A 23,058-nucleotide genomic window follows, 5' to 3' on the forward strand; every position below is an offset into this window, starting at 1 on the left:
TTGCATCAGCATGTGACTATTCACACACAGCCAGCAGCTGGAAACATCTCAGTCTAAAGACTGTGGCTCAATATTTGGTTAGATTGAAATTATGCAAATGAAAAAACTTCGACTGATCAAAACGAAAATGCAGCAACAATAAAATCAGTCCAGCTTTGGGTACTTGGAAAGCTGTTTGCTGCATATTGGCCCCACTATGTGGCCAGAAGAGTGAAGTACTCTCAGGTTAACAACCATATATTGTAAAGTACTTTCTTTAAGCAGTATGGAACAAGGGAAACAATCTCCTTCCGTGTCAATGTAGATCAGTTGAAAGCATCACAATTATCTCATAATTACTATTTTTTTCTAATAAACATGAACATTATTTGACTTTTTTTGTCAGCTTCATGGATCAACTTAGACCATTATGTCAAAAAATAGATCAAAACATCTCTTCAGCAAGAATGTGGCAGAACAGATGCACAATCACAGTCCAGGGGATGCAGCATTGCTGAACAGGGAAGAAGGGCAGATCAGGATCCAGAGTATGCAAGCAACCCCCAGCCCCTCTGCAGGGTTTTGTGCTGTTGGGTATTAGGTAGCTGAGACCTGCAGGAGAAGTTTTGTCATAATTAGACATTTTTTCAGACAGCTGGAGGGCTACAACTAAAGCTGCTGCAAATGACCAAATGTTGCTTCTTCCTCTGGCTGATTTATTGGTACACCTGCACTCAGGAGAGGTGTAGGAATGCTTTAAAGGATAAGTTGTCAACAGTTCTGTGGAGAAGGAAGGGAAATCAAAATCAGGTTAACAACAAAAAGCTGTAAAAATTCTTTCTTTGCTGCTATTTTGATATAGTCTGAATTTGAGAGCTACAAAGCAACCAACACTGCTCTCAATGACTGAGATAGGGAGTGAAACACTGGAGTATAAAAATTATGGTATATAGAGGTCATGCTCCATTTAAATGCCACTGCATTGGCAACTGCAAACACAGGCTGTCTGGAGACACACACTGAGTGCATCGGGTTGCAAGGGACCCTCAAAAGTCATTTTGTCCAACCCCCCTTCAGTCAACAGGGACATCTCCAACTACATCAGGCTGCTCAAGGCCCCATCAAGTTTGACCTACCTAGTCCATACTTAGACAAAATGAGTTATTTTGCTGATAGAGGAGTACTGAGCTGCTCAGCCACATGCTGTACTGATTCCTAACTTCCCTAGGTTTAAGGAGTCTGTACCAGCAGCTCTGCTTGGTCATTTTGAATGGCCAGCTGTCACAGATGTGTAAATGGCCACTGAAGGAGCTCACATATGCAAGCAGAATTTTCTGCTTACTTCCCCCCATCTAACGATTTTTAAAACATCTTTCAACAATCATGCTGCAAATCCTTACAATAATTCACAAGTAAAAGCACGTGAGTTTTGCCCCAGTGCACAAGAGGCAAATCTTAACAAACACTCAGAGGAGGCATCTTAGCCCTGAACCAAAAAGAAAGTTTTTTTCCACAGCTACAGCCACAGCCCATCTTATGAACACAGCCTGAGGACACCATTCCCTCACAAAAGGGAGCCACCATAGCGTTGTCAGGTGTGCAAAGTGATTCATTCCTCCTGAGAACCAGAGGAGGAACCTGTAAGTTTAAATGGTGTTAAAGTGCAAAAGACTCTCAACAAAAATATACACCTCAGAACAAAGAAAAACCTCATTATACTTTGCACCTGTTTAAGGGAGAAAAAAATCCTTTTAACAAGTTAGTTCATTAATAAAGGTGCAATTAAGTATCACATCATTAAAGGAGCAGGAATGAAAACAGAGAGAATTCTCATTAAGAGACAATGCCAAGGCACCTACCTCACTGAAAAAAAAAAATCAACACTTTCTCTCCTTGCTCCTGATTATAGATCATCTCATGGAAGTTTGTTACTTACAAAAGTAGGATCGCTCCTGAAAGTTAGGAAACTGCTTTTTTGAGCTAAAAAAGGTAAAATTTGTCCCCTTGTTTCTAAGCAAAAGTGTTACTTATTGTGAAGAAGCACTGGAATGAGAAGAGAAAAACCTTTAAGGAGAACTACCACTCATTTCAATATCACAAACAAGACATAAGCAGGGGGAAAGTGACAAATCTTGCATTCTCTCAATAACAGATTCTCTGTCTGTTAACATTGGAAGTCAGAGTAGAGAAACTTCAATCACTGTGGCAAGCAGCCAGCTCATGAATAGGCTTGCTAACATCAACAAGACTATTGGTATGAACAAATGCTCAAAATGACTATGAGACTCCTTGTATATCCTTTGTAATGTTAAAATCAGTCAGAGCACTGTGGTTTCTAAGTGCTCTCCCACATGGACTGAAAGCTGAAGTCAAGAAGAGTGCTCATGTGAGAAACTAAGAGCTGCAGTAAAAGCCTGACCCGGTGCTTTGTTTTCAGTTTAAGAAAATTATCTAGCACATTCTAACAAAAGGACCACTGGACTAGCTGATACCAGGCTTTAACTAATGAAATCTAATCCCTGAAGTTAGGTTCTGCTCAAGAAAAATGCTGCTTCTACTGTCTGGACGGTTATTGGTGAATGACATCTGCAATTGAGGACCACGAGACTCCAAACTTCTTTCAGAGGTATAGACCCAGGATGGTGATACATAAAGGATCTGTGAGAAAGGAAGCACAAGAACTAGCAGCAAGGTGGGGTTGCCTGCATGGTCAGCCCTTCATTTGAATGCAAATGTAATTTTGGGGCAGGCAGTTATCTGTGACATCAGGCAAGACCTTAGTAAACTGTGACCACCAGCACCTGGTAAACCCATTGTTAATCATGTGTAGTAAAGGGACATGAGGGCTAGCATGAGTCATTTATAGTGCCAGGCAGGGCTAGAAAAGAGAGAAAGAAAGAGGAGGGGAAGAGAGATCAAACAAACACTGCGAGGAGCAGGATGTCCCAGCAAGACAAAGCCAGGCTGTGAGCATCATGTATGTGAGCTACCTTTTGGATAAAGAGACCAGCATGTATCCAGGATCTGCAAGGTGCAGCAACAACAACCTGCCAGTGCAAAACTTTGTGTCTACTCCATCTTACTCTGACTACATGGGATACCATCATGTGCCAGCTCTGGACAGCCACAGCCAGCTTGCAGGAACCTGGGGATCTCACTATGGCCCACAGAGGGAGGACTGGAATGCTTACGGCCCAGGACCCTCCAGCACAGTTGCAGCTGCACACATCAACGGCTCATCCCCGGGACAGGTCTCCTACAGTTCTGCTGATTACAGCTCCCTCCATCCCACTGCATCTGGGGGGTTACCTCCTGTAGATACAATTAATACACAGCAAATCTCTCCGAACAGCCAAAGGCACAGCTCTTACGAATGGATGAGAAAAACCGTGCAATCCACTTCCACAGGTATGAGGGATCTGAGCTTTTACACTGAGATTTTACTGCTTTGCACTTTATTAGGGTTTGGTTTGGATTGGATTGGTATGGGGTTCTTTTGCCAGTTCCTCTCTTTCGAGGGAAGCATCCAGTTTAACAAAGGAAGATCCTAATTGCTCTGTAGAATTCTCTTGGTAGCAGTTAAATATGAGTTAAATTATTGGATGCTAGGTTTGATCAGCTGGCTATTTCTTTCTTGACCTTGAATGCTGAGGAAAATGAAAAGCAACACCCTATCACAAGGAAGAATTTTCACTTCAGATACATTACAATATTTTCTGATATCAAATAATTACTTCTAATAAGAATCTTATGGATTGGAATCATAGAACGGTTTGTATTGGAAGGGACCTTAAAGATCATCTAGTTCCAACCCTTCCATGAAGCAGGATGAAAGAAATCATGATATTTTACTGCTGTCTACACTGTTCTTATTCTCCTTAAGTACATATAGAGTTTTTCCAAGAATACATATAAAAAAGTTCAAGTAAAACATATATATAGTACTGAGAGGAGGTGGAAGTAAGGCTCTGTGTTAGAAACAGCCTCTCCAAACTTCAGGACACTGAAATGAAATTAGATGTGCAAGATCAAACAATGAGTAAATGCTTTAAAACCAGGAATGATAAGGAAAGGCTTCACTTTGTTGTAGGAGCTCTCAAAATATGCAGGAACAGAAAGTTCCACAGGAAGATAATCAGTTAATATAGAGATAGATCAATCTCTGCTGCATAATAGTCAAAACAATTGAATACAAAACAATTCTTCATTTGTATTTAACCACTAAAAACAAGTCATGAAGCATGAAGAAAAGGTTCTGTTCTGTGATAAGGAACAACAAAAACAAATGTATATATTGAGCATCCCTAAAACAAAAAATCTGTATCTTGTATGGAAAAAAAAATCTAAAAGAAAGTGGAGAAGGAAAAGTGGGGAAACTGCCTGAAAAGAACAGAGGCACAGTCAGCTCTATAACAGCATTTGATCTTCTGAGGTGCTGAGCAGCCCTGACATGCACTGAGATCAGTAGAAACCAAGGCTGCTTAGTACCTCCCATAAAGAGATGGTCACAGTGTTTCAGTGTTAACATCCCAGGAAGGCTCTATTTCTTTCAGCCCTCCCTCCTGCAGCAGCTCTCTTCCATACACGCCTGTGAGTTTCCAAAGCCAGCACAGAATCAGTCTCTGATGGAAAAGTAATTATCTAAAACACACCTTAGAAAAATGAAAGCAACTATACAGAAAAAAAATTGTCTGCATTCAAGTAATACATCTGATTTATAAGGACAGACAGGTCTTCTTCACTCCTGCTGAACATAGCTTTAGTCCACAGAGCCCACAGAAATCAATGGGACAGTCAGAGTAGATTGCTACTCCGTGTGAAGGAGAAAGTTCAGGATTTTTTCGCGTTTGTTTTTCTTCCCTGAATTCTAACCAAGGAAAAACAAAAGAGGCCTGGCCTTGAAAAAAATTTACAGTTTACTTTTGAGTAGTCCTTACAAGGGCAATGAAAGTGATCATGAATTATCTGATTTACAGATGCCAGAATGCTTCTTCAAAAAAAACTTCTCATCTCTTGTTGTCCTAGCTGCCTTTTGCTCCTGTGGATGAGAAGGACTTGATTTGACCTGTCTGTGCTGTCCCTTTTATAGTGGAGATATTGTGATAGACAGATAGACAGACAGGTAGAATGAATAGACAGTACCACATTCTAAGTGCCTGCTTGAGAAGCATGCTTGGGGCTTTATACTTTTCCACATTTCAAGCCTACAAGGAGGTGGTGCTGGGACTCTCTCCACTCTGGACTGGCCCAAGATATTGAACACCTTCATCTCAGCAAAGACAGAAGAATGAGCATGTCACAGGAGCACAGCTTCTCAAATGCCCATGCAGACATGTAAGGCTCTTGGAAGCTAATAGGAGCCTATCCACTCATTTTGTAGGGATTGGGTTGTGCTCTAGGGAAAAGTCAAGATAAATAATCCCTCCACTGCTGCTTTCCTTCTTTTATTATCTTTTGCTAGGCCAGGCATGCTCAGTGTCAGTAGGTCTGCTTCACTAGAGTCAGTTCTTTTTTTTCCATTCACTGATTTTCCTGTTTAGAAGCAAGAGCAGTTGTGATTTTCCCACTTTCCCAAAAACAAGAATAATTTGTTAAAGCAGGCTCTAGCAGCTATGACAGATTCAGCAAAGAATACATGTGAGTTTGCTTCTGAGATGCAGTGTGGTAAGCATCTCCAAATGTGTGATGAGGCTAAATGCAAGTACCAATGCTGTTTGCTGGACCATAACCAAAGTTCTCAACAGTTTCCTAGAAGGAATCCTTTGGGGTTTCCATCCTTCAAGCTGTATGCACACACTGAGTGTTAGCCTTCTGTCTCTGCAAAACTTCAGTAGAGGTTTTATACAGGCAAAAGTAAAGGCATCACACCTACTGCTTTCCTTATTCCCTGTGAAATAAATACAAGCCACTGTTCTTAAAGAGGAAAAAAAATGACACTCAGACTTACCTGAAGTGGTCAGAACAGAAACCAATTAGACAAGCTAATTTCATTATTTGTTCATTACTTGTTGCAAAATACTAGTTATTAATATTATTTCACTGTGAAAGCAATAATTATTAAGGCAAGTGATTTTTGCAAGACGATCTTGGAAGTGTGCTGGAACTGCTCCTATAATCTCATCCCTTTAAGAGCAGGAGAGATTCCTTCCCAAGGTTTACTTACATTCAGTAGCCAGACTTGTAACAGCTATGGAGACAAGGCCCTGAATCAATGACATTTCCATCTCCAGAGATTTCATCTTCTCTCACTGGTGCTTTATGGCCCCACCACCTGACGGATGACAAACAAAACACTTTATTGAAATGTCCTCCTCAGCCGCATTCCCTGCACACAACTAACCTGGAACAAAGGAAGTCTTACTTTGCTGTTTTAAAACCAGCATCCACTATAAAACTATGTCTTCAACTGGTGTTACATGAATTTTGTAAGGTTATGCTACTTAGAACCTCGGGAGAAGCTCCGTATTTAATTTAGCTCAGTATGTGACCATCCTGGTTTAGAGTTCTTGGAATGTATCTCCCCACAGAAAAGACCTGCTGAGGTTTTTGTCCCTCATTCTCTCTCCAGCTGAATGATTTCTAAACTTCTCTACCTGCAGCTTTGGATCTGGAGAGTTTGGGACTTGATCCTAAATGCGGTGCAAGTAGGAGAGTGTTTAGGAAACAGGAGAATGTGCTGTGACTCAGAACACCTGAAGAACAAAAGAGCAGCTACCTGGTGTTTTCAGCCAAGAATACTGATTGAAACAGACCCTTCTTTGACCTTATATTGCTCCTGTCCCCTCTCCTAAACCCCACTTCTAAAGGGTGAGGAAAGCCACAACAGGTAGGAATTGTTGACAGAGGACAGAACAAAGCCATGATGCTGGAGATTTGAGGTGGCAATTATACACCCAATGCATAACTACAGGCAAATTATTGTATGAAAAGTAGATTAAACTCACATTAGAACAAGTCACAGCACCCCTCCTGTTGATTTTGCTGTTTGTACAGATCACACACAGAAGTAAACTTGATTTTTTTGCCTCTGTGAGAAAACAACATACACCTGGGGTAAAAGTGTGCAGAAGGGAAAAAAAGGCTTTGCACAGTAAACTACCAGGCAGTTCAAGCAGCAATGGGAATTCACTCACCAAGCTGGAATTACATCTTAAAATCTGCACTTACATTACTAGGGAGGGAACAAGCCTCAAACAGGGGTAAATTAATTAGAAGCAGAGATTGTTCCTGCAGCTGACAACTCTCCAATCATTCTTGTTCAATACAAATTTAGAGACATTAAGACAGTTTTTCTGATGATGATGATGATGATATATGCTTATAGCATCATGACAAGATACATGATAAACATTTAACTTCCACATTCAAAGCTCAAATGTTGTATATTCCCTCGTATTTAAGGAAGAGAAATAAGCCTCTTAAGCCATCCCTGCAAGATGCTGAATAACCACAGAATATACAACACAATGGAAATTAGTCAGTTAATCCTTTGCTTTTTATTCTGTAGTCACTGGCAATGGGATTTTCCCTAAACTGGCTACTCAGAAATACACCTTTTTCTGCAGGTTGGGTCCTTGTGCCAATCAAAATTCAGACAGGTCACCTTTAATCATTGCTTTGACAGTGAAAAAAAAAAGTCTCTGCTATGGATTCGGTCACTTCTGTAAGGTAGAAAAGAATAGAAAAGTTTACTCAAGCAAAGGTAAGGCCAGAATGTGGCCAAGGAGCTTTACTGCAGAGCAGCAGAACATACTCAGAATGGAGCACTTTAGTATTTTTAATGGAAGTCAACAAAACAGAAGGGGAAATTCTTTGTTGAGTCTGTATAAGAAGAAATGATTGAGACCCAGCACAAAACACAAACAGAATTTCACCATGTTTCACAAACCTTTATGCACTCAACTTTGCAGTTGAGCCCTGCTCATTCTGGCAGGAATACTGCTACTCCTAGGATACAGAATTGGATCCATCTACCTTTTCTTTATACAACAGCAGTGTGTGGCTTGATTTCTTTAATTCACCTTTACAGAACATCATGTGCACCACAATGTCCCTCTTCAAGATTTCTTTAAAATTACTTTTGCTTCACAACTTCAATTAAGTGAAAGAACTTCAGAATCCCAGTATGGTAGGAGTTGGATGGGACCTCTGGAGATTCATTGAGTCCAGTTCCTTTGGTAAGGTGTAGAAAGAATTTGTCCCCTTCATTTCCTATATTTTTATAGTGCATAAATATAGTCTCAAATCAAAACTTCAGGCCCTGTTCTCTGACACTCTCTATCTCTATTATACCAAAAGGTAATGTTAACCTTGCTCTTAATACCAAGCTAACATAAAGGTGCAGATCTGAACCAAGCACACCTTCAGGTCAAAAAGCTGTTTTCCTATTTTGAGCTGCCTTCAGCTAATTCCAAACATCAAGTACAGACATAAACATCCTCTAAAACCATGTTGAAGTGTGGAATCCAGATTGCATTGTGTTGCAAGTAACCCAACAGTAATCAGACACTGTTCTGTGCTATATGACATCTTCTGTCTGAACTTCTGGCTCTGGGGAATGGCATCAATTTCAGTAGATAAGAATATTCCTGAAAAGTTAAGAGTGGAGACACTGAAAAAAGGGGCCAGGGTTGGTTCTAATGTTAATGTATTTTGCTTTGTAAACTAGTTGTGAGGTCTGATGGTGGGCTTTTTTTTTCCCCTTTCCTGGGCTACATTGTCTGAGGTTTTGAGGCCTATCTGTCATATTGAGGCAACAGACCCTTTTAACACTTCACTTTGCTTTGATATGCAGTCTTGTCTCTTCCTTCTCCCTCTTTTCTTCAGGAGTTATATTGCCGGAAAGGGTGATGATTTTCACAGCAAATAAAGAGGCCTTCTTCCAGCTTTATTGTCTTCAGAAGAAATACTCTGTGAATTTTATGGCCAATGGGAAAGCTGTTCCCTTCCCCCAACCCAAAACTGGGCCAGTCACAAAAATTACTGGAGTGGGTGTGATAGAACAGGATTGTTAAACTATATCCCAGAAAAAGTTTTCCAATGATATTATTTCTTGTTTCTCCAATAGTCTCTGTTTGTAAAAAAGGGTTTTGGCAAACCTGGCTGTTCTTAATAGCTCACTAAGAACAGGAAATCCACTCCCCCACCACAAAGGCCCTCATAGGCTGCCTCAAAGCTCTTTTGTTTCATTTTTCCCTTCCACCTTTCTACTAATAACCTCTTCCATAGTAGAACTGTCCATGGCAGAACACCTTTCCAATAAACTGACACCATACTGCTGGTTAAAATGATCATTGTCACTAACAAAATATTAACTAAAAGTCTAGAAAGTTAAATGTTGGTTAACCTCACTCACCTAAGTGAGCAAAACATGCAGGTTTTGACTAAAGAATTGGATTAAAATGCTAACTTCTATCATTGCATTCATTGAATTCTGTCATTATCTCCTAAAGAAGACAGAAAAGTGAAGAACATCCTTCTGCTGGCTCTGGGGTGAATCCATTAGCCTACCTCAAATTTTACTCAGGTAATACTTCTCCTTGAAATAAAGTGTGTCACTGTAAATAAAACCAGTACAAGGTCTGCAAGATTTGGCTCAGAATGTGGTAGAGTGGAACTATTCCACCTAACAGATGGAATTCAGAGGCTAAAGTCCCAAACGATAGGTTTTGTTGCTGCTGTTTGTTAACTTTGGCAAAGAAAAGTGTACTTTGCCTTTGAAAGAAAACACTATATGCAGGCTAATTCCAAGCCAGCATCCCACAAAGGCATTAGGAAGACTCTCACTGACATCAATGAGAGCCTGGGTGAAGGCCTAAGAGACTAAAACATGGCTCTTCCAGGACTAAAAGCATCCTCTCAGAACTAACTGTTATCTTTCAGATCCCATTGCATTTCCACTCTTTAAATTACTCTTTTAACTAACTTTAGAGAAAGAAATGAGAAGTGAAAGCTCCCAAACCTCCTTCAAAAAGAAATCAGAGATTCCAATTCCTACTAAAAATAACCTGAAAGCTACTTGCAGGAAAAGAAAAAGGGTTTATGGGAGAAAGTTCTGCTTTCCACATACATTTAATTTCTTCTTCAGTTTAAAAAGCAAAACCCTCAACCCTCTCCTAATCAGATAAGGAGGGTTTAAGCGCTTAAAACCAGAAACAGAGAGGTTTATCTTGACGTTTACCACCTTGTTTTGGCAATAGAAGAACATTTGATATTTGTCCATGGCTTCTGAATGAGAATGGAGTTCAAGATAAGATCACCTTGTTGCTTCTTTGTGTACTCAGTCTTAACACCACAAAGGAGAACTTTTAAACATTTTGAGGCAGAGAATGACCCCAGATTCTCATTTAAAGAGGGGAAAAAAAAAAAACAGCTCTGAACCAAAGCATGGGCTAGAGACATCACAAGTTACAAAATATCAAGTGAGGCATTTAAACACCACAGGTGACCACATGTTAAACAAACAGTTTACACTTCGACTGAATGAAAACAAATGTGCTGGTATTTATGTGGACTGCGCTGAGTAACTGCTGCTCTTTAGAGACTCTAAAATTCTTACCATAATGCTGTAAAATTAACAGCACTTTTCACTTGATTATCAGTGCGAAGGTAATTGGGCTAATGCTGTTTTCACTCCAGTTTTGCAAGGATAGACATGCCAGTGAAATGAGAAGGCCCTATAGACCCACCCCAGCTGAACCATCACAGGTCTGAGGCCCGGTGGGTTTAGCTGCAGGGACTGAGCAGAAGCTCTGGGCCAAGGAGCACACACACACGCACACACACATCTCTTTTTTTCCTCTCTTCAAAGATTCCAACTCCCTCAAGGCAGTTGGAAAATGCCCACTGCATAGAGCTTTTCCAGGGTTCAACGCCATGGAGCATGGAAGCTTGAAGGATCAAATTCTGATGCAGACCTTCTTCTACAAACCTAGGAAGAGTCCCAGAGAATCCCTGTGGCAGAATCTCAGAATCCCAGCATGGTAGAGGTTTAAAGGAACGTCTGGAAAGCACCTAGTCCAGCCCTTTTACTAATGCAGGGTCACCCAGAGCAGCTTGCCCAAGATCACAATGTCCATGTGAGTCTCCAAAGAAGGAGACTCCACAACCTCTCCGGGTGCCCAGCCTGCTCCAGGGCTGCAGCACCCTCATACCAAAGAAGTTTGTCCTTCAAGTGGGGTGAACCAGCCTTATTACCCAGAAGCAGAGAGCTAACACTGTTTGTTCACAGCATTGAAATGACCAAGGATTTCCCACGCTAAACAGCTCTGTGTCTAGGACCTGCATATACAGTACAAAAAGGATCAAAACCTGAAGAACCTTCCAAGGTTTAATGAGGCTTCAGTGAGCCAAAAATTGTTACAAGCAACAAAGGACTGACTGTCAGTGTTGAAGGAGAAAAAAGTGATGTGGCTCTCAAGCCATTACCATACAGCAAGTGTTAATGTTAACTTCAGATCTGTTCAGCTATAAATGCAAGGATACTTTCCTCCACAGCTGGGGGAAGAAATAGGAAATCCATGAAATGAAATCATGAATTAAAGGATAAAGTACTTCAAGATTCCACTACAGTAGCATAGTCTGAATTCTAATCTTCGGGTGCTACTTAAACTTCAAAAGCAAGGGGAGATGGGAGGAGGGGCTGAGGAGAAGTCAGGCCTTTGGCACCACTGATGAAACCTCCAGCAATTTTCTCCTGCAGGGGGAAACTGGTTGCTGTGGGGCAGTGAGATGCTTGAGACTGAAATTTTATGCAATCTACTTCAGCCTTCTCCATTCAGAATTACCTGCTCTTATTAGGAGTGTGACAATTACAGGCTTGAGTAACCTTGGTTGGAAGAATTAGGCATCCACACAGTCCTTTCAGAAGATCTGCAAGCCAGCATGAGCTGTTGTATGAATCTGAGCTACATCTGCAGCAGTAGGGAACAGTTTCAGGTGGCAAGCCACAGTATGCCCTGAGCATTGTATGCATCATCTTTGAGAACCTCAGTCTAAGGGGGCTGCTGTACTGTAGTGACCACCGTGGACATAAAAATTCTTGAGGTACAGTTAAACACACTGCAAATAAATCAACTAAGAATACACTCTCTGTGCCAGACAATGTACAGTCTAAATACATCTGAAGAAATGTCTGTATAAATACAGAAAAAGAAGCCCATGGAATTGTTAGACAAGTTAGTGAACATAATAATACTGGTCTTAACACAACAATGATCTAATCTTTAAATGGGAGGAAGACTTTAGGTGAAGGCTCAGGAGCTTTGGATTTGTGTGGGGGTGGATGTCTGCAAGGTGACTGACTAATATGTGCATTAACAACAAAGGAAAGGTGGGTGAGGAAGGAAGCATCAGTAGCTCATCTCATTCTCTATTCTTGACTTCTGCAGACACATTCTGTCCTCATAAATGATCCTGTATAGAATCCATAAAATCCTAGCTCCTTGCATCTGTGTTCACTGGCTCATGTCATTTGCCATTACCTTTTAACGACTTGGGCATTGCTTCAGCCAGCTGTGCCCACTGCTGAAAGGACACAGCACTGATGCTTGCAAGAGAACAGATGCTGCAGTTCTGCCATGGGTCAATGTCCTTTGTAAAGTATTATTGCTTTCTTCTCTTTTTTTTATTAACTGTCATCTGAAAATCTATGTTACTATTCCCTGTGCTATTATCAAGTGCCAGACAGGCTGTGCCAGACATGAAGGAAAACCACAACCTCTGAATTGCAGTAACAATCACTATATTGTATTAATTTCTGTAGCAACAGGAAATGAGGAACCTTGGAAGCTCTTGGTATTTTCTCTGCAGTGAAATATCCTTCCCAATTTCCTTCCGAAGCAGGTAGCAGTAAGCAGATTTAGGGACAGAGATACAAGAGCACTCCATACCAGGCAGGAAGCTTGCAGTAAAGCTGTGAACAGAATCCAGGTTTCCTCACTCCTTGTTCTTCACAAGAATGCCTTCCCTGTACCAAATGATAACACAAGGGTGCTACAGAATGAGAGAAGCATTTTGTCATCTGTTTACTGAGGAGTGAACCCCAAATCTGATGGTATGAACCTCTTGTACTATAAAGCAGGACCGAGTCAAGGGAGTCTCTGGGTAAGTGCATAGAGAATTAGGCCTAAAATAGCCACAAATCTATTTTCAACTGTAAACCCAGTTATTTTGTGTTACTAAAGTGAAAGAATTCCAGCTTGAAGCAATGTCTTCTTCTTTCAAAACAGGTAAAACAAGAACAAGAGAGAAGTACCGAGTGGTTTACACAGATCATCAGAGATTAGAATTAGAGAAGGAATTTCATTACAACAGATACATTACAATCAGGAGGAAGTCTGAACTTGCTGCAAACCTAAGACTTTCCGAGAGACAGGTAGAGTATGGCTCACCCATTCAGGATTTCCTTTAAGTCTACTATAGCAGGAGAGGAGCTAAACATGCTGGTTAAGAACATAAACATGCTAATTACTCTAATGACCAACGGACAGGACTGGGTTCCATTTGCAGCACAGGAACTCAAAGTATCCAGCTGAACAGTCTGACAGCCTTGTATGAGCTCATCTCTAAACAGCTCATTAGCATCACTTCAGAGCTCCTCAGGGAGCTGTGCAACCACACAGGACCTTTTCCTCGTCTTGTACACAGTCCTGGATGTGAAACAAGTTTGAAAGCATTAACAAAATTCTGCCTGGATTTGTCTCTCTTTTACTGGGCTAGAAATGTTTGCTGTCATTCATGCTTTTGCTGAAGCCAGTGGGAATTCTAGAACCAGTTTCAACAAGGTCAGTCTTAGCAGAGAATGGAAGTGATGATCCTAGGTATGCACAGCACGCAAGATGGTATTTGTTTCTTTGCCTGCCTTTCACCTTCTGTTAAACATTTCCTACATACCTGATACTTCTTTCTGCTGCTCCTATTTCCCCCCACAACCTCCACATTCCACTTTATTCCCACAACATAAATCAAAACACAATCATTCCTGATCAAAAGATAGACACAATTTGCTCTGGCACCACTCTGTGCTGCGTTCTTCAATCATGGAGTTGCAACCCCCTACCAAAGCAAGGCAGGTCTGTGGCCTCTGGCTCTCCAGCCCTTCAGCTGGCTCCTGTGAGCCACAAAGATAAGATGCCAAATCAGATCTGCCACACAGACCCTCACAACATGGGTTGAGCCTGTGTTTGGTCCTGTTCTATTCGAGAGTTTCTTGATGCAACACACTGAAGGAAGCAGAGAAAATGAAAAGCTTGACTGAAGGATCTCTCTGGGTAGATGTGAGGACACAATACGCTCATTTGCTGCCTGTTCTGTTTGCAGAGCATCACAGCTCTGTTTTCTCAGTCAGTTATCACTCAGCATCATTCACTGAGGATTATGCTCTACTGAGCAGGGATAGTCCAAAATCCACCTAGTTGTATCACTGCCCATCTGACTTGCACTTATCTTAGCACACACTGAAGGCACTGACAGAAAGAGAGAAGCAAATACCCATTTTGCAAATATTTCTCAATCTGCTGCTGAACATAATTAATTATTGACAATCAAATTCCATCCTGAGTTCCACTGCACTCAGTCTAGAATCTGGCACGATTTTTTGGCTAAGCTTTTTTCCTGGCTATGGCAAAATCCCATCCAGGACACTGGAAGGAATATTTCAAGACAAAAGGACAAAGAACAGTTGTTTACATATGGAAGGAAAGATGCAATACCTCATGAAGAAAAAATGAGGCAAAATAAAGCACTGCTAATATAGGAAGGATTAGAAACAAAAGAGAAGATGAGGACAAAGAAGAGAGAAAATTAGACTTCAGGGCAAGAGTAACTTGCACAATGATTGAGGAATAGAAAAAGGTACTGAAAAGAGGAGGGCAGCATTTGAAGAACACTTCAGATGCAGCTGCCCACATTAGCTTTTAGTCTGACATTACAGACTTGTGTTTCTTTGTAGTTATTTGGTAATTGGCATAAGAACTTGAAGCCCTACCCAAATTCTCTTTGGATCACTGCTGCAGATCTTCATTCCCAATTTAATAACAATCCCCTAAATTCAAACACAGGTAAAAACACTGAAGCCAGAGGGTAATTCTGAAACAGAGAGCAGATTGTTTTTCAGGCTGTTTCATCTTTTTATGCAACAAGTGAAACTCGATTGCATGAGCACAACCAGAATGCAAGAGAGAGTCTGAAACTTGTTTAATAGTACATAGTTTCTGGAACAACATCTCACCACCAAATTAAGAGGCAAAATGAACTGTCAAACTTCTCAGATGATAACCTAGGACTTAGACAAAAATTCCACGAGCTTTGCATGTATCTGAATTCTTCAGTTGTGGAAAGAAAACAGTCATACCTTAGGGCTAAGGACACAGAGACCGTCACAGAGGCTCTTAAAGAAGTTTTGTGGCACTTTACTGGTGGTTTTCTTTTAAAACACAACCTAGTAGAAGCAGATGTTATCATCTCTTACTGTTTTACCTCCTTCCTGATCATCATTCTATTTCTCTTTCTAGCTTCTAGCCAAGGATAACTGAACAAATTAGTATTGCTCAGCAAACTATTGATTTTTCTTTGGGTTACAGCAAATGGTGACAAAAGTGTTTCCTTTGCCATCTGAACACCAGCAAGAAAACATGACACATCCAAATGAGGTAGCTTGACTTATTGCACTGTCTAGACATAACTCAGAGCCACTTCCAAGGATCAATAGCTGGTGTGCACTGCCTTAAATCCAGCACTGAGGATTCACATTCAAAGATATTTCGGTTGCCACAGAACGCTCACCCTTTCACATCTGAACAAGTTCTCCTTTGCTTTACTATCACTCATCCACTTCATCTCATGTCCTCACTTGTCCTACCCTAATCAAACCCCATATCCTCTCCACTAGCTGCTTCATCTCTTCCCAAAGATTTGTCACATTTCTGTGGCAGGGCAATAGCTGAGGTGTGGAGCAGCAGACTGTGCAGCAGATTCTGGCTCCATCTGTGAATGCAATGAGAGGCCTTTAGCTATTAAGGCACCACTTACACATTTTGAAGTAAATCTGTGTGCTGAAATTACTGCACTGGTGAAATTGTGTTCATAATTCTCCATTGCCTTGCACACTGGACATAACCAATTGTTGTTAATGTTGAGCCTCAGTTTGTAGGCTGGTAACAGATTTTTGACTTGCCCTGACTAGGGCAAACAGTTTTCAGTATAAAGCTACTCTCCAAGTCTTTTGACCATCACTATGGCACATGACTAGATTTTGTACCAAGAAAAAAAACCCAGTAATTACAAAAAATAATCAAAGCTCATTCCAAAAAAGAAACACCTCCTAAAAAAGAAAAGTAAGACTGGAAAACTCTTTTTACCAAGCTATTAATAGATATTTTATTACCAGATATGGAAGAAGAGCTGTATGAAAACCAACCACATAACTCTGCTGTCTCAAGTTGCATTTCCTACTGGTCCTCATGCAGTTGATTTTACCTGTGACCCCTCACTATGTACACAAAGGACCACATTACATTCTATTAGCAACTAAACAGAAATTTCTTCTGCCCCTCTGCAGGTGAAAATCTGGTTCCAAAATCGCAGAGCCAAAGAAAGAAAACTAATGAAGAAGAAAATGACTCATTTTGATGGCAGCAATCTTGGCTCCATGCAGAGTGACTCTGGCTCTGTGAGCCCAATGCCAGTTCCTGATCCACAGACTCATTCAGAAATGCCTACTTCTTTATTCTCTCCTCCTCCACCACCACCGCTCCCCATGAACGGTTTGCAGCACAGTGGGAACCTGCAGCAAGTAGTGGCCTCTCAGTAAGGCTGCTGGGGATATACCGCACAATGAACACTAAAAACTGCCAGTACATGGAGCACTACAGCATCAGAGACAGAGGAGACCCCAGCACAACAGTTTTGTGCACATAAGCTTCCCAACTCGAGAGCCACTTGCTAGGTCTGCAGGACACAGTAAGCCCCCAAGGGCAATGGAACTGTTGTGTGCCAGGAGTCCTAGTTGCAGGGAGCCTCTGCAGGAGGACGTCATGGGTCTGTGCCACAGACAAGCATCCCTCCAGCCATACAGCAGGTAGGCAGGCACTGGGAGGAGGATAGCCGAGGACCACATGCAGCCACTTGTCACAGTACACTGTAGGCAAAGAAAAACACAACATGGGCCCCAGGCAATACCAGATTGCTGAGGTGGTAACAGCAGCTGGACCACCAGTGTTCTGCCTGTCCCTTGCCTCTAGGTAAAGAGCATATCCCTTCTCCTTTGATCTCCACACAGGTGCCATGGAATCTCACTTCCATGGGCTTTACACATGGATCTTGATAAATGAAAAGGTGGCTTCCGTGTCTTGACCCATTTGAAGGAAAGCTTGGCTTGTGGTAGTTGCACTCCCTGCATGGTAAGGGCAAAGGTTAGGGATAAGCTTTTGGGAATTATGGGGGCTTGACGGGTATGATTTCCAATGTTCCACACACTGGTATAAGCATGCACTCTTCAATCCTACCACCAATGTTTTGAAATCATCCTGGAACTGTGAATCTTGACCCAATATTTTTGGTAGAAGAAAAAACAAGTCAGACTAAGAAGGGCAAAACTGTGTGGGGGAACATCCCTTTAAAAAAAAATGTAAGTTGCTTTAAAAATGGCTTTGTTTCATGAGACAACACAGCCCACAGAGACATGCAATAACTGCATTCAACTCATCTTAAACTGGGTCCAATTTTCAGAGCTATTGTGACACTAAAAACTAAAATCTGAGAAGCCAAATTAATGGAAGACAAAACAAACAAATATTTCACACTGTTCTAAGCTCTCAGCATTTTTCAAGTGGATCTCAATGCCCAAGTGTTGATCCCTTCCATACTAAGCAACATTTAGTTGGTAATCAGTACTGAAGAGTAATCTGGATACTTCTGAACATGACTGGTAATGGCATGTGCCTAACTTGTCTGCAAAGGGAAAACAAAAAGCACATAAGTGATGTGGGAATTTATCCCCTCCTTGTCACAAGCAATTCAGACACTTAGGATGCCTGTCCTCACTACTAATTTTTATCCAGGTGGCCTCCTCAGTATCTCCGTCACCACTGCAAACAAGACTTAGGAGCATTAAGTCATATAGGCACTACATTCTTGGGGGGGTTTCTTTAATGATAAGAAATAGTACTATTAGAGTATCCAAATGTTGGTAATGTGAAATTACTTTGTATATAAAGAACATTAAAATAAATGACTTTTTTTCATAATCATTTGCCAATGTGGTATCAGCTCTGGTAGCAAGTGAACACATACATTGTCATGATGAGTCTTACAAAAAGTGGAGGAGAATGGTAAGATCAGGATGGTTCAGGCAGCTGACAACTTCCACTAGTTCTTCCTTTTGTTTATCATTGTATGGTTGGGAGAAGGACAACACTAAAGTTCCATCTTTAATGGACACATATGTACACTGCAGAATTCCCACTCTCCCTCTTCACAGTGCTGCTACATTTGCAGGCAACAGCAGTTTGTACCTTTCCTAGGTGACACAGGTGAGATGAAAAACCTGCAACACAAAATTCAGCCACAGAAAGACTCCTGCCGATTTCCACACATTATGGAAAGCAGAATATGACAAACAGCATGTGGGAACAAAAGGGATTTACCATCCATACTGCTGAGCATGGCACCCAGCCAAAACTCTGGTCTCCACAAAGAGATCTCCACTGGGTATGTCCAAAAGAGGAATCCATTGGAAGTACCCAGAACAGCCAATCTGTCCACAGAGGGAAATGCTGGAGAGATTTTACCTACAACAATACACAGTTTACCTACAGTTACACACACACACATACACATATTCCATAGAATCATTATAGTTGGAAAAGACCTCTGAGACCATCAAGTCCAACCATCAAGTCAACCTCATTAAGGCCATTACACCATGTCCCAAAGTGCCATGTCCACACACTTTTCTTGAACACCTTCAGGGACGGTGATTTCACCACCTCCCTGGGCAGCCTGTTCCAACACCTGACTACCCTTGCAGGAAATAAATTATTCCTAATTAAGTTTAATTTGAGACTGAAAAAGCATCAAGGAGAAAAGTATCCTCACCCTGGCTAATTAAGCAGAATCATGCTTGCAAACCAGAGAAAAACAATTAAAATGGCCAGATTTAGGCTTTCACAAGGTAAGAATATGGAGGGAAACTGCGGCTGTTGTAATGATAAAAGATAATTTAGGACCTAGGTCTAGCTAAGTGTACAGAACACCGGCAGCAGAGTTTTGCAGGATCAAGTTCATAGCTACCCACTTTAATCACATTTCCATGACAGAGCTTGATTTTGTAATTAAAAAAATAATAAAGAAAAAAAAAGGAGGGAAAGCCCTTTAAGAAAGAATTTTAAGAAATATGCCTGAACACAACTTCTTTCTCTTTAAAATTATTTAAACATCATTTAGAGAGAGGGGGGGTCTGGCAGGAGGACCTGTTTTATCTTGTTTACATGGAGAAGAGTTATTGAGGAAGATAAGTGACCACTTTGAAGATCTGCCTCATTTCTGTGGCAGTTTGCAGAACGCATGCTTGCTATAGGTTGCTATGTGTTTCCAATCTGAAGTTGTTAAGTACACAAAATAAGGCTGGATTTTATTTGCAGAAGCACATGTTCAAAGGTTAAAATTTATTGCTCCCAAAGCAGTATCTATAAACCAGGGCAATACCTTAGAGATTATTAACCTTCTAGTTACGTTAGTGATTGTTTTAGGTACTACAATTTTTTTTCTGTGTGTGTAAAACTTAGCAGCAATCTATTTGACTGAATATTTTCAGTGTGCGCTTTGGTGCTGCCCACTAAAATCAAAAGAAAGCTATTTTTCTCCAAGAAGTTTGAGTAGTGATATTGACTAGATGCTGTATTGTGTAATTAAAAATAAGATAGACATAAATCTGGAGCCAAATCAACTCAAAAGTATCTTGATCCAACTCTGTGAGTCATGTTGTATTGGTGCCAGTCTTCAGAATAATGTTTAATTTCTTCTTGGCTTTGGGTATGTCATATAAGTGGTTGCTTTTTTTGCATCGAAAAACAAGGGACACCAAAGCAGAGTTGCTGTGAAGATTGATTGGTTGTTAGCAAAATGCCCTGAAGAAGAACAGCATACCTCAGGCTACATCACAAGAATGTTTAAGCTCTTAATCCTAATTGTGATTAAAAACACCATCAAGGTATATTCAATTTTCAGAGAGATTCACTAACCTTTAAAGCCTGTTACCCAGAGAGAACTGTGACCTAGATGAAGAAGAGCACAGCAAACAGCACCTACAAAAACTTCATGCAGCTGAGCTTGATATACAGCTCAAAATGACATTTGTAAACCAAACCCCACAAAATGTGCAGTATCTCCAATCTCTATGGAATTGTGTAATCATTAATGTACATTTGAGAGCATCGAGCACATGCTACCTTTATCCAAGGACTAGATTCTGGATGTTAACATCAAAATGAAAAAGCACACTCCTGTTTCAGCACCCTTACTTGGCTTGTTGGTGCTTTCAGACCCAGGGTGCATGCTGAAACAGTGTGTCACTGTGAGTAGCTCACAGCCAGTCCCATGTGAAGAGCAAGCACAGGTTCTATGAGGAGAATGTTCACCAGCTCCTTTCAGACTCAAAGAGAATCATATCATAGTTTTGGTTGGAAAAGACCTCTAAGATCATCAAGTCCACACCTCAACCCAGCACCACCATGTCCACTAAACCACATCCCAGAATGCCATGCCTACGTGGTGTTTTTTTTAACACTTCCATGGATGGTGACTCCACCTCCTCCCTGGGAGCACAAATGCTTTTTTGTAACAAGTAGTTTTCTAACAAACTCTGTTCTAAGAGGTATCACAATAAATGGAAGGCTTAATAAAGATACACCCTGAGTATTCTTGATCTTCAAAACCACAAGAAAACACTAAGTTTGGACTGACTTTACAAAAATAATAATCTCTCTTACCTGGAAAGAAGATTTAAATCCATGCAATAGAAACGCCACTCTGACAGGAACATAAACCATATGTATGGCAGGAATGGCAAACAGTAAAGACAATCAATTCCTTTGGTACTTCATGAAAGAAAGGCCACGCCAAAGAACCTCTCAGGGACTCAACAGTGAGCACCCAATAATCCCATCTAGCTGTACTCTGCTCAGCACGAATTAGTGACAGTGAGTGGGAGCCCTGGACTCAGGAAGGAAACTAAATAAATCTCAATAGAGGTTTTGCTGTTCATTTTCATGGTTCTGCTAAAAAGAATCGATTTAACCTAGAGTTCACATGCAGTGTTAAGTCTGCCTGTTGAGCAGAAGGACACATCCTTATTACTGACAGTATTGATCTTGTAGCAGGTCTTAAATTATTTATTTCAGACTAGCAAGACCCTCCTTTAGCTCCAGATCCTTCTTTCCTGGCAAACAAAACACTGATGAGGATCGTACATGAAATTTATTGTCACTACTATTAATAGAATGCAAAAGTTAACATTAAGAAATGAAAGGTAAATCACTGCTAGCAGCAGCTGGGAAAACAGTACTGGATTAGATAGACGAGTAAATACAATCACCATGCTCCTACCATGCCACTTTCCACCTTCTTTTTTTCAAAAGGATTTGCTAACAACCAAAATGTCAGATCTTGGAATTGAAATGAACCCACTGAGGAAGGCTCCATGGACAACCAACATTTTTATTTCTACTGTTGGTCTCTTATGAAAAACAAATACATGTTAGTGGTGAGAGAGACACACAGCACAGAACTGAAACCTGTGGTGTGAGTGACCTGTTCTAGTGGGAGGTGTCCCTGCCTATGGCAGGGGGTTGGAACTAGATATCTTTAAGGCCTCTTCCAACCTAAACCATTCTATGAGTCTATGAGTCTCTGATTTTCCCTCAGTTCAAGCAAGCGAAAACAGTTCAACGAGGGAAATAGTTCCCCTACCTTTGCTCCTTCAGTTCTCTAGGATGTACCACATCTGTCAGTACAGAATTAGCCTGGCAGGAGCTTACATGTGAAGCCCTAAAAATCAGACCTAACTAGGGTGCTGTCTATTAAGCCAGCCCAATTAAAATAGGCAAATAGTATTTTCAGGATTGTTGTGCTTGTAGAAGCTTCAGTGAATGCAAGAGCAGGCTCATTTGCTGTTTCAAATTATTCAAATCATCTGACTTTCTCCACAACCAATTTGTTCCCAAGATAACTGACTTCAGTTGACAGCACTCCATGTTCTGACTGGTCTTTCCCCAAGGTTTATACAGCTGACTACTAATTTTAGGAGAATTGGGGATGTGTGCAAAGCCCAGCTTGAATAAAGGAACACCACCTCTGAAATACTGCATTAGAACTAACCGCAACACACAGGTCACAAATCAAGTCCTTCGCTTGAGATTCAAAGTTATAAAGCAACAGGCAAAAAGCATTCCTAAGCCAAACATTCCTGATGTGTTATTAGAGTGGTCATCTGGAGGCAAGAAAACAAACATCTGTTCCCGGCACATTAGACAGAATGGGACATGCTAAGCTCACCTGCTTCTTTCACCTCAAAACCAAAACCCTAAATAGATTTGATATACTTTCCAAGCTGTAAAGATGGACATATTTGCTTCTTCTTATCTCCCCATGAAAAAGTAACTTTATGAGTGAGGGTTCCTGATAAAAACTACCACAGATATAAACACCTTCATTCAAGTTATTGTTGTATAGGCCAGTTTTACTCCACCAGTAGTCCCTGAAATTGCTGTTATAACAGCTGTCATTAAAGCACTTAATTGCATATTTGTGATTATATTATTATTACCTAAGCTGGAGAAGCTCTTTAGAGCAGCACATACACCATTGACATTCCCTGTACAAACAGAGCTTTAATAGTTCCTGTGGTTATCACCACACTTGTTATTATCACTAGATTTTCACCAACCACTTGTTAGAAAACTAGAAAGTTTTCTTCCCAAAGATCTCAGAGGACACTGGATTTTACACACAGAGCTTCACTTCAACAGTGAGGCAGCTCCTGTGGACACTGGCAAAGTAGATAAATTGTAGAATCACAAAATT

The 23,058-nt window shown here is 40.9% G+C and overlaps 1 protein-coding gene and 1 long non-coding RNA gene across 2 annotated transcripts in view; one reads left to right on the forward strand and one right to left on the reverse strand.

Moving 5' to 3' along the window:
- Positions 1-226: 226 nt before the first annotated feature.
- LOC135183688 (uncharacterized) overlaps positions 227-23,058 on the reverse strand; it is a 41,497-nt gene continuing 18,665 nt past the window's right edge. Inside the window, exons 3-4 of the long non-coding RNA XR_010305654.1 lie at positions 6,143-6,250; positions 227-759 (exon numbers count right to left, since the gene is read on the reverse strand). This is a non-coding gene — a long non-coding RNA (uncharacterized LOC135183688). The remainder of the gene's footprint in view (positions 760-6,142; positions 6,251-23,058) is intronic.
- Positions 2,955-16,789, forward strand: LOC135183687 (homeobox protein CDX-4-like). The gene is made up of 3 exons (XM_064158883.1): positions 2,955-3,387; positions 13,209-13,354; positions 16,538-16,789. Exons 1-3 carry the CDS (start codon positions 2,955-2,957, stop codon positions 16,787-16,789), a joined length of 831 nt encoding a protein of 276 aa, XP_064014953.1.

Source organism: Pogoniulus pusillus, chromosome 19 (genome assembly GCF_015220805.1).
Source record: "Pogoniulus pusillus isolate bPogPus1 chromosome 19, bPogPus1.pri, whole genome shotgun sequence".
Taxonomy (NCBI): domain Eukaryota; kingdom Metazoa; phylum Chordata; class Aves; order Piciformes; family Lybiidae; genus Pogoniulus; species Pogoniulus pusillus.

Bases quoted from the DNA above. Each gene is read 5' to 3' on its own strand.
- LOC135183687 (XM_064158883.1), top strand. From the start codon at position 2,955: ATGTATGTGAGCTACCTTTTGGATAAAGAGACCAGCATGTATCCAGGA. The intron at 3,388-13,208 runs GTATGAGGGATC...CTTTCAAAACAG, and splicing joins CGTGCAATCCACTTCCACAG to GTAAAACAAGAACAAGAGAG. The intron at 13,355-16,537 runs GTAGAGTATGGC...GCCCCTCTGCAG, and splicing joins TAAGACTTTCCGAGAGACAG to GTGAAAATCTGGTTCCAAAA.